We start from the raw sequence: 12,500 nt of genomic DNA on the forward strand, positions 1-12,500 counted from the left end.
TATATATATATATATATATATATATACTATATATATACAGTATATATATATATACACATATATATATATATATGGATATTTGTATATATACATACAATTATATATGCAAGTGCATGTTTGTTTGCCCTCATCGTTATCAAATTGCGAAATTACCTAACCCTTTAAAGAGTACATGCCGTAAAACGCTATATATATATGTTCTCCTTTTTTCACGCAACCCTAAAGTGGAGCTTTCGGAAACAGAAGATCGTGGTATCATGTGTAAGTAACGCCAAAAGATGTCACCAGTTTAGTTTCTCATTGTTTACTTTTCTGTATAAAATATAACCTTTCTATTAAAGATGTATCAGGATTTGTGATCATGATTTATTAGTAAGTTATAAACAATTCTTTTATAAATATTAGGTCAATGTTAAATGTGCCTTTGAATCCAGCTTTTACTTATGCCAAAAAAAAAAAAAACCACCTTACAAGATACTTCTTGTAAAAAGGGAATTGCTGAGCTGTTAATAATTACTTTAAAATAGTTAACTGACCTGCTTTCACATGGCAAATGATAAATTTAACTAAGTGCTTAAAGTAACAAAATGGCAAGCAAATTAGAGGTATGTGAAGTCACAAAAGGTATCTGAAGTCACAACTTAGCAAGCAAATAAAAGGCATCCAAAGTCACAAAATAGAAAAATAATTTAAGGTATCCTAAGTCACAGAATAAGGAACGAATTAAAATAGCCCCAAAGATTAAACATTGCCTATTTTCTTATCTTTCTTCGCTTTAACGTAACCCAGTGCTTTTCTTTAAAAAAAAAATAAATTGTCCAGAGCTTTTATCCCAATTACCATGTAAGCGAAAGTTCTCATTATCCTAGGACCTTTATCTCCAGGCTGCAAATAAGTACCGCCCTCGCAGATGAATTCTGCCAATTCCTGGAGATTTTCCCTAAATGCAAATTAATTAAGAAAATGGAAGGCAGCCGTTTTCGTCGTCATTTTGATGCGAGGGTGTTTTTAATCCTCCTTTTCCTAATACATAATTCTCTTGGTCTATAGAACTTTACACACTCTCTCTCTCTCTCTCTCTCTCTCTCTCTCTCTCTCTCTCTCTCTCTCTCTCTCTCTCTCTCTCTCTCTCTCTCTCTCAGTATGACGATACTAATTTAAAAAACGTATATAAAATACAATTTAGATTCAATTGTATATGGATATAAAACAGAAATTTCTTCCATGCTTTTGACGTATATGTAAAAAAAACTTACAACCTATTGTGATGATGAAATATGCAGGAAAAAGAATGAATGCTATTTGACAAAATACACAAAGAACCTCTTCAGAGCCTCCACCCATCTCCTGCAGAATGGGAGCAATTATTTATATTCTCCATTTTACTGTTTCTCTGAAGTGAGCCAAACTTTTATTGCTATAATAATGAAAACCCAAAACTCCCCTTTTCAAGTATATAACAACTTTAATTTTTTTTTTTTTAAATCAGCCTCTACTCAAAATAAAAGTGGAAAAATTCATCTAATTTTTTATTTCATTTTCGATTTTACTATTTCTCTAAAGCGAACAAAATTTTTATTGCTATCATAATGATAAACTGAAACTCCCCTTTTCAAGTATATATTAACTTTAGTTTTCTTTTAAAAAATCAACAACTTTACTCTAATTTAGAAAAATTAAAACAAATTTTTCGTAACTTTAATCAAACTTTGATTGCTATCATAATGAAAAATTGAAACTCCCTTTATCATGTATATACCAACTTTAGTGATTTTTTTTTTTTTTTTTAATGAGCACCTTTACTCCAAATTAGGAAAATGATAACTAACTTTTCACAACTCTCCTTTTCAATTATAGACCAAATTTAATTCTTTCTTAAATTACCTATACTCCAAATTAAAAAAGTAAAACTAATCTAATTTTTCGCTTTTTTTCCATTTCTCTCCGCACAGGCAACTAGCGGCCATGATGAAGAGGCAAGAGACCATCCAGAGCGTGGACTCCTTTGCCTCCCACGACGACGATTTCGCGGAGTACGGGGATGAGAGCATGGGTAGGTGGCCTTCTTGATCTTTTACAGCCTCTGGGACAACTTGGGTTGATTGGGTTAGGTTTCATGAGGACGTTACAATTAAACAAGTTTCAATTTTTAAATAGGGAGTTTTTTATTCAGTCTGAAACTCTAAGTTTCACTTTTAAAATAGGGTATTATTTGTTTAGTCTGAAACTCTTTGTTTCATGATGAAAGTATAGATTAACTCATTAGAGAAACGAGTCATCATTATTTACTTTGGTTTTGATAATGATCATTTTATTAAAGTTATCTAATGTATTTAATAAAAATTATTTCTTTTTTCAAATATTCATTTAAATTATCTCATTACACTGCTCAAACAGTTATGTAGATCTTGCATTCTAATTTTCAGTTTTCCAAATGTTCCTAAACACAAGTTTTGAATGATTTAGCTTGGTTATTCTTAGTTTCCTGTAATTAAAAGTGGTACGCAAAGCTAAATTACGTTCACATTGGGAGGAGTTCGTATGTAAAGATCAATATTCTTCCTTTTGATTTTTATATTCAAAATAAATTTATCTAATATATATAACAAATCGTAGAGAATGTCTCTCACACGGTTTCAAGAAATAGATTAAAACCACTTGGCGCACAGCTTTGGTTGCATGTGTGTTTATACATACAATTTATATGCATACTGTATATACTGTATATATATATATATATATATATATATATATATATATATATATATATATATATATATATATATATATAAATTATGTATACATGTATGGATGTATATACGCACGTGCAGCCCATATAGTAATACTGTAACATTACAACAGCTTCACCTATTAACTCTCAGATCGAAATAACTAACGTTTCTGTTGAACTCTTTCTATAGTTGGCCAAACGGAGACCTTAGTATAGACGGTAGGAGTTTAACAGCTTCTTTCAGGTCAGTGGGAATCCTTTTCAGTAGCCAGGAGGGAATCCATCTCGCTGGATTCCCTCTGCGAGAAAGGAATTCCCACGATCAAGTGGCCGTTTTGCATGACACCCTTATTTCTTAGAAAAAGAGATAGGACTAAGTTTAGGTCTAAGTTCCAAAAATGTGGTCTGATGTTGCACACTTTCACTTTGCAAGTCAATCTTGAGTAAATCGGGTAATTTCCTCCTCAAAAGTGATCGATGCATGTCTTCTATGTTTAAGGGTGAAAAGGAGAGATTCGTTTACTTTGGGCAGAAGGAGTCGATAGTGTACGACAGTTTTAAACTTGTGCTCCAGCCTCCAGTTGTATGCTTTAAAGGTGTTATCATTCTTGCAGTTTTACAGTCAAACGATTTCCTACTGATAAGATATCAACTTTTGATTTATATTTATATAAATTGACTGAGATTCCAGGATTTGATTGTCAAAACATGAACTTGAACGAAATTATAATTTCATAGATACAGTAACTTTAAATATTGATATTTTTTTCTAATTGTATAAAGGGTTGCCCATAGTGGTGACATCTAGTGGTAAGAGTGAAGAACATCTGGAGTACAGAACTGGCTTTTTTGCAGTGCAACAATCTTTCGTCTCATTCCCACCTCGCGCTCTCCTCTCTTGGCTACCAATACTTTGATGTTTACTGAATGGATGTGTTATCATTTCTGTAGGATATGAAATAGGTCGTCCCCTACCTACGCACCCCTTGTAATGTCTACATGTCGGTTCATTAATTATACAACAACCTACTTAAAATAGTCCCTTGCACACCGCTGTAAATGTCGTAATGTAATTGGTTGTACAACACCATCCCTGGCACAGCTCTGTGCGTCTTTATGTAACTGGTTGATACCTCCCTTTTGGCATAGAATTAGGTACTGAAATTTATCTGGTTGAAACAGCTTAGCTTTAATATAAGCATAGATTTATATATCTTTGACACAACTCTAGGTGTCGTAGATTATATTGGTGGTATTTGTTTTAACCCTCCCTCCCCCAATTCCCCGTACTATAAAAGAATAAACAGGGTTGGTAGGACAATACCCCCAAAAAATATATATATATACAGTATATAATTCTCCGTCGTATAGAAACAACCATATTTCATTATTTTCTTTAGGGTGTCTTCAAATATATTTTTGCAATGCATTTAATAATTAAACACAAACATATATATATATATATATATATATATATATATATATATATATATATATATATATATATATATATTATATATATACATAAATATATATGTATATATATATATTATATATACATAAATATATATATATATATATATATATATATATATATATATATATATATATATATAAAATATATACATAAATATATATACAATATATATATATATATATATATATATATATATATATATATATATATATATATATATGAATCCTTTCACAGTTTAAATGTAAAGTTAATACTAAATACCCCATCCTCATAGATAAAAAATGAACAATAAATTAAATCATATACCGTGAACGTGGAACTGAAGTTCGAAAGTGATGATATGACCTCTACTAAGAAAATAAGTTTTGCACACGATGTTCTAAATAAGTTGCTATCTCTCTCTCTCTCTCTCTCTCTCTCTCTCTCTCTCTCTCTCTCTCTCTCTCTCTCTCTCTCTCTCTCTCTCTTGCTTAGCTGTTTTACGCAACCCAAACTTGAATTAAGAGAATGAACTTTAGAAATAGCAATTAAAATTACTTTTAAAAAAATGTTACATATATCAACCCGATTAAAATGTTACATTTAGAGTATACAGTAAGTTGACTTTATGCCCTTTAGTTATACATTATGATATTTTGATGCATATTGAAAACAATAACAGCATAACATTGATATGGGTAGGATATTATTAATAGTAGGTCAATCTACACCATTTTATAAATAATTCTTTTACTTTCCACTTTTTGATAATTGATCATGTAAAAATCAAGTATTTATAGTAACTAATATGAAATTTTAGAAAATTACGTAAAACATTTCAAACAATGATAAATACAAAAAAATGTCAGTCTGATCAAGGGTATTTCGTTTGTCGAAAACCTCTGGAAAATACTTGTTTTATGAATCACAGATCAATAAATTCTACTTTTACAGTTATTGGCAGATTTATAAAGGAAAAAAAAATAGTTCATGATTCCTTCTCGAGATAAGTTATTGTTATATATACTGAACACACACACACACATATATATATATATATATATATATATATATATATATATATATATACGTATGTATATATATACATATATATCTATATATATATATATATATATATATATATATATATATATATATATATATATATATATACAGTATATATATATATATATATATATATATATATATATATATATTTATTTATATATTAGGTAGTTAGATAAATAGAGAGGGAAAGACAACGACAGAGAGGAAGACAGCTGGTACATCTCCCAATTGTTCTTATTACGATATGAGAGAGAGAGAGAGAGAGAGAGAGAGAGAGAGAGAGAGAGAGAGAGAGAGAGAGAGAGAGAGAGAGAGAGAGAGAGATATTAAGCTTTCAAATAAAGGTTAGCTATAGACCTCAAAGCCTTAAACAATTCCTTAAATCCATTCACTCATAGGAATAATCTCATCATTGAACCCAGACAGTTCACTCATATATCTTGATTAAAATTCTTTGTATGGTTCTTATTTCATTTATGACCACAACTGAAAAAAAAATTCCAAATGTAAACTAAGGCTTTCTAGATATTTGCATATGAGTTAGTAAACAATTTTGGCTGCCTAAACGCAATGCATAAGTAGCGGGAAAGTTGAAAAAGAAACAGCATGTTTTAGTATCAGAAAAATTGAATACGTTAAAGGTTTGGCCAATATCTACTTTATGTTGTATTTAATTATTTCCGTTTCTCAGACTTATTCCTTTGTTTTTCTTATTAACGGCAGCTTTGAAATCATTTTTGGGACAGTACGTCATGTAATGGTTTGTATATCTCACACAAGAAACTAGCTTTCTGTAGGTACAGGCTTCATAGTTTGTCTTCCACTGAAGATTGAAAAAAAAAAAGGACTGCTTACTGCTTACAATTGCGTAGAGAGAATGCCTAATTGCTTTCGTAATCTTACTGCAGAGCTAAATATATCTTGTCAAAAAAAAAATAAATAAAATAAAAAAGTGTCTTTACAGCATCCATGACTTGAAGTCGAGAAATCAGTTTGAACATATAAAAAACTATATAATTTTTCTTCTTCATATTTCATTCATCGCCATTAAGGTATCTATTAAAGAGAGAAAAAGACTTAAATTTTCTTCCGAATTTTATACTAAGTTTCTATATTGGATATATAAAAATGAGTCAAATATACTTTAAAAGCTTCCTTTTGGATCGTTATTTTATTCAATTCACGACCTATACTTGCTTGTTTTGTATTTATTTATTTTCTTTTTACCTTTTCTGGGTATTTCTTTTTCCTACAAAGGATATCCTTAGGTTTTAAATCGTGTATCTTTATACCATAAACAATGAAAGATTAAAAAATTTCCAGGGTATTCTGTACACTATCATCAAATTTAAAACTATTTTACGAAGAAATCTCATTTGAATGAGAATACAGTGGAACGATCTGACATTAGTTCAATAATGAAGAATGAAGTTATTATTCAAAGTACCCCTTGAAAGTCGATAAATTTTCAGTCTATGAATGCTTTTTGTTTTTGTTTTTTGTTTTTTTTTTTCAAATTACGATAGGAATTCCTGTAAATATTATCCAAAATACTGTAATCTGTTCTATATTTTTAATACCTACATTAATATTATTCCATAGACACACTGGAGACGAATAAGTTAACAACTAAGATTAAGAAACGGTTATAAAGATCATCCATAAACAATTTCAATAAGAAGAGAGAGTTGATAAAGTATCAAATGCATACAATGTACTATCTAGTTTCCCCAAGGACCTAAAAATCTGATAACATTATAAAATTTCTGTCTATCATTTCTCAATAACTAAGCTTTACGTTTATATTATCATTGTTTTTATCACTACTTACTACGATAGATTTTTTCCTTTAAAACTATTAAGTACCTTATACTGTGACACTTCTCCTCTTATTTTGATAAGAACATAGTATGTGTATGTATGTATATATATGTATATATATATATATATATATATATATATATATATATATATATATATATATATATATATATATATATATATATATATATATATGCAAAAGAACCCTGTGGTTCTTTTGCATCTGAGCATCACGTTTCCTTGTCACTTTTACGCATATAAATTATATATGTATATATATATATATATATATATATATATATATATATATATATATACATTATATATACATATATATATATATATATATATATATATATATATATATATATATATATATATATATATAAGTTATTGTGTGTTTATTCAATTGCTACCCCCAGATTTATTTTAGTTTGATGATGGAACATTTCCACATAATTTCTTTGTTAATTTTTTGTATGTACAGGTACATTACATGAAAGTAATACATTATTATATATACAAATGAAAATAACCTTAAGACATACTTTACTTTCAAGCTTTCCCCAGAATATCCTATCAAAATTCCAAAATTATTGTACTAATGGCAAATAGAATGTAAATGTTTCTGGGCTGTTTGTGTTTGTTTTCTGTAAATAAAAATCTTTTAATCCCTCCTGTAAACTACAGTCTGTACTAGGTGACAATTTTTTTATCGGAACTATAAGTAGAGAGAAATCGATATGAGCCAGACAATCCCATGCATAGTCAACTATTAACTAGACACTGGTTAGAGAAAGGAAACGCACTAGGCCACATTGCCTTGAAAGATCCGTCTTAGTAGATATTGCATCGACAGCCTTTGAATCTTACAGCTATTGACCTGCTCAGTTCGGTCTCGCTGGTTACGAACCCCCGGCATCAAAGGCCTCCTCCAGCGCCACGCACCTGAACACCTCAACCAGGTAACCCCTAAACAAAAAGGACCCCTCAGGATAGCGTCCTCCAGAGAACCTCTCCTCAATCCCTCATCCCAATGGGAGGGTGCTGCCAGTACAATTTTTTTTTTATATAATCTTCATTTTTCCCCCTTGGCTTGTATCTTTCTCTGATTGTACATAGTTTGTTGCAAGAGAGCTCCATCTTAACTCTTCATACGTTTTACGTCACAGGTTTCTTACACTGATAAAAGGTCTGCAACGACAATCCTCTGAATTGTTTCAATATTTCATACTTCTTGCCGGCCATTCTGCGTCTTACATTTTTCAATAAGTAGCTAAAACTTTGACTGGCAAACTTAGAAAACTATTAGAAACGATCTCCATCCCATCTGATTATGTACTGTACAAGCAAGTCAGTAACTTTGTGACCAAATGGGTAGATACAGTATAGTCAACTGTTGAGCGATAAATCATTTTATTTGAACAGCTAATTAATCAGTTGCTTATCCAGGCAGTTATTTTTCTGCTTTAATTACCTTTCCACCTATTGGTCCTTCATCTAGCTGGCTTATTAGATCGACGTTGGGTCACTTACTCGTCTTAGTTTTCCAGAGTGTGGCTGTCGCCAACCTGCCTTTGTTCTTCAAGCCTTCATTCTAAGCATCTCTCTATGTACCTGAAGATTTCTTTGTCCGTCTCTCTCCTGTATTAGTCGTGGGTAATCCCTTTAGTCCTTCAGGTGCGGTTCGGCGAGGAGGAGGACCTTTTAAGACCTGACTACAAGCCATGCAAAGAAGTAAAATTTGGAAATATGAATAACGACCTCACTATGTGACTCGCCAGTGTCAAGATTTTAGAACATCTCGTTTTTACAATATGCGTACACGCATACACAATTACTCTTATAAACATGTACACAAACTTTATTCTTCACAACACATTTTCAAGCAGGATGTGATGTCACATGCTTTCATAATGCCAAGGGATCCTAAGTACTGGTGGCACCTTACGCGCCCCAATGCCTTAAATGTAACGTGTCTTAGTAACTGCGAACTCCCCATTTACTAATCATGTTCCATAACAGTGAAGTAGATGATGAAGTGGAATTCTTTTGTGTTTGCTTTCTGTAGTTTTATTTGAACAATACTAATTGCAAGCTGCGAGTGTCACGCAGTTTCTTCATGACTCCGACAGATATATTGGTTAATGATAGAGTGAGTGAGTAGATTTCCATTCTTTATCATTTTCAGTTGTGTAAATTTTCAGAGAAAATTAAATTTAATTGTTGAACGAAGCGATTTAATATTTTCCTTTGACTGAGCCCTTTTCAGTATTGTCAATTAATTGGTACAGAAGAAATGCTTCGTATGGAAGCAAAGTGTACAAAATGTTATCACGTCTTAGGAGTTTTTAAGTTCAGAAATAATACACCATACATAAGCTTTGTTGCTAAACTATTGCTCTTGCATTAGCAATGTACGATTAATGTTTAGTAGTACTTCAAAATTGCCCTATTGGTTCGACTTTAGATATTGACCCCTAAGGATTTTACTAACAACGTGATCTATTTTAAGGAAGCCTTTTAGATCACCATTTTTCTAAATCATGACATTTCAATTAGATATTACAAAGAAGCTCAATAAATTTAATTGTATTGTTGACGACAATGCTAAGATCGTTGAATGGGCTGAAAATAATAACAGAAGCTACACAATTTGAAACTTGAATAATTCTTAAAGTTTAAAGATTAAAAATCAGCATTTTAAAAGAAGAGTAACCTAGTCCCAAAGCTGCTACCACGGAGGAAAGCATATCTTTACATGTGCTTGTGTATTTCCTTGATTCAGCATAAGCATGTAATTATACCAATTTTACTGGGAAGATTGTGAATAAATTGGAAACGTTCCCTTTATATCGGTGACATAAAGATTGTGCTTTCTCGTCAGTTTTTACCCAAATCTGGTCTACAGCAAATTAATCAACTTTTCCATTACTTTTCATGCTGATTTTATCGTTCAAATATTTATCAAGTAACGTAGATTATTTTTAACTTGAAATATAGCGGTAAAATTTCCTAATAAGACATTCTTTGTGCATTGTTTAAATCCCAAAGACCATATGTATAATTTTTTTTTCATTTCATGTACATAACCTTTCTTAATATGCCATTATTCAGTTTCAGTGAAAAAAAAAAAATAACTTATTATATTATTATGAAAATTTACGTCCATGAGACTAGAACACATCCGCAGATGGTGGGAGGCAACGTACCCTTCCCCTTGATGGGTTATTAAATTATTCAGCTTGTAAATCCCTAATCAAATTGTTCTCGAGTAAGTCCATTTAATCATTAGCCACCTTCTAAAGTCTAGTTATCAGCGACAGTCTGTTTTGCATAGATAATGTAACTAATCATTTGCACGTGAATCCATAGATGTTTTTGCCGAATACTGAATAAATATTGAAAACCTCCTGATTGATTGAATCTACGTGCTTCATTTGGCTGCATCTTGAACTACGATTGAGTTACACATTTTTCTTTTCATTTCAATCTATAAAGCTTTCAAATGTGTTGTTACATATGAAAGCTTATCTGGAAAAAATGGCTACGATGAGTTCGGAAAGCATGGTAAAAATATTTGGAATCAAATCATTTAAAAAAATTTTCTATACTTGAAAAAACTACCATTATTAATGGATTATGTGTTCAGTTTTGACCTTTTGATACTTTTACTCAGTAGTTGATTTTGACATTATTTAGTTATTCATAAGGATGACAGTAGTGTAGATTATATCGAAAGTTCTGTAGTGACTATGAACTTTCTTTATCTAAATTTTACTTTAAGAATTTAGGTTAAGATGTAGTAATTGCCCACATAGAAAATAAGTTACAATAAGTATTAGCATGATATTACTAATATAATTTGACAAATGTACGAAGTTTTGTATCATTTTGCATGGATGGTTATGAAATACAGAAATAACAATTATCAATAGAAGTCGTGTTTAAATAATATGTATGTGATCTAGCAATGTTCCGTTCACTAATCTCGTGATCTTTCCCCCAGGCCGTTTTACTGACGATGGTTCCCTGATTCACCAGAAGGTCTGAGAAGAAGAAGACTGGATCAAACCCTCCCCCAAAGAGGGACCTTTGTGATCAGAAAAAAAAAAGGTCCGAGGACTACCTCTTCGAAAGATCTTTCACTCTGTCCTTTTCTTTTAATAATATAAATAAAAGAGCGGACGTGATCAGGGACCTGCTAGCTCCCACTACCTCCTCCCCAACTCCTCTCCCATATACCATTCGACACGCTTAATGATGATACTGAGACGTCGCTAGAGCAATTCATCACTTCTGTCATCACCGAAGTCATCCAGAGAGAATGAGAGCCCCCTTTCAGCAACAGCAAATGCCTTTTTACCCCCATGGCTCCCTTTCGCCTCTCACCCACCATTGACCCTCGCCAACACTTCAAAAAGTCTTTAACCAGGACATCACTTGCCATCGTCTCATCATCATCTGGGTTTCTCTCATGAGAGAAGGCATTTGCTGTTAAAATCACCTTATGACATTTCACAGGATTAGGTGCGCATGTTTACCTTGGGGTTTTAGGGAAGAAAATGCCATCTGTAACTCCAAAAAACGCAAATTCTCTGGCAAATACAACTTATGACGTTGACTTTCGGTAAGCATAGTCCTAGTTTTGGCATCGGTCGCTTCACTGATTGAGTCTTACTCTTGACATATGATCAAATATATTCAGTGACTGGATGTACCCATATATGCAGCCAAGAACTTAGTAGACTCCAAAGATTATGTCAGTGCCATGGCAGATCTTCTAATAACCAGTACTGAATGTCCAATAACAAACTATTATGCATTAAAAAACTGAGTACCATGGTAGATTATGCATATCTTCATGTACGTGTACCGCAATGAAAAGACAACCCACTCATTTGAAGCTTTCGAGAGAAAAAGAAGTAAACGATGTACACAACTTCGAGTGTTTCATCAGTATGAAATGGAATGCAAGTAACAAATGTAAGTGGCACTACAGCGATCAAAGTTTTATCACAATGAACTTGAAGAAACACTATCATCAGTGTTTGTCTATTGGTCTTGCTTCATCGTAAGGGTTCAGAGTTTCTGTTATTTTTTCAAAGAGGAAGGGCTCGCACTTTTCCCTTTTCTAATACTCAAATAATAAAAGAACAGTTTGCAAAACTGCCCTATCTAGTGTTGGAAAAGTGCCGACAGAGACGGATACATCATTGATTTTATTTTTTCAAGACTGAAGGAAAGAAATTGTTTAATAAAACTTCAGTGATTTAAGTGAACTGACATTTCATAGCAGGATGAATTCCGTGAAGATGGATAAAGATGTTTGACAATTTAATTAATTTTCAAATGAATGAGATTATGATTGCATTAAATGACTTGTTTGCTTTTTGTCATGTTAATCTAAGGACTAGTATTTGA

General features: G+C 31.7%; 1 protein-coding gene across 13 annotated transcripts in view; it reads left to right on the forward strand.

Moving 5' to 3' along the window:
- LOC137642719 (uncharacterized) overlaps positions 1-12,500 on the forward strand; it is a 546,468-nt gene that overhangs the window by 531,828 nt on the left and 2,140 nt on the right. For 9 of the 13 annotated variants that reach the window (XM_068375541.1, XM_068375545.1, XM_068375533.1 and 6 more), the window contains 4 exons: positions 226-261; positions 1,953-2,053; positions 7,952-8,041; positions 11,086-12,500. The exon at positions 11,086-12,500 is cut by the window's right edge and continues 2,140 nt beyond it. In XM_068375541.1, the coding sequence (XP_068231642.1) occupies positions 226-261; positions 1,953-2,053; positions 7,952-8,028 (214 nt within the window). In that variant the 3' untranslated portion in view covers positions 8,029-8,041; positions 11,086-12,500. Of the gene's footprint in view, positions 1-225; positions 262-1,952; positions 2,054-2,921; positions 2,951-7,951; positions 8,042-11,085 lie in introns of all 13 variants that reach the window. The other 4 variants (XM_068375540.1, XM_068375537.1, XM_068375538.1 and 1 more) reach the window with 4 other exon arrangements.

This window comes from Palaemon carinicauda, chromosome 6 (genome assembly GCF_036898095.1).
Source record: "Palaemon carinicauda isolate YSFRI2023 chromosome 6, ASM3689809v2, whole genome shotgun sequence".
Taxonomy (NCBI): domain Eukaryota; kingdom Metazoa; phylum Arthropoda; class Malacostraca; order Decapoda; family Palaemonidae; genus Palaemon; species Palaemon carinicauda.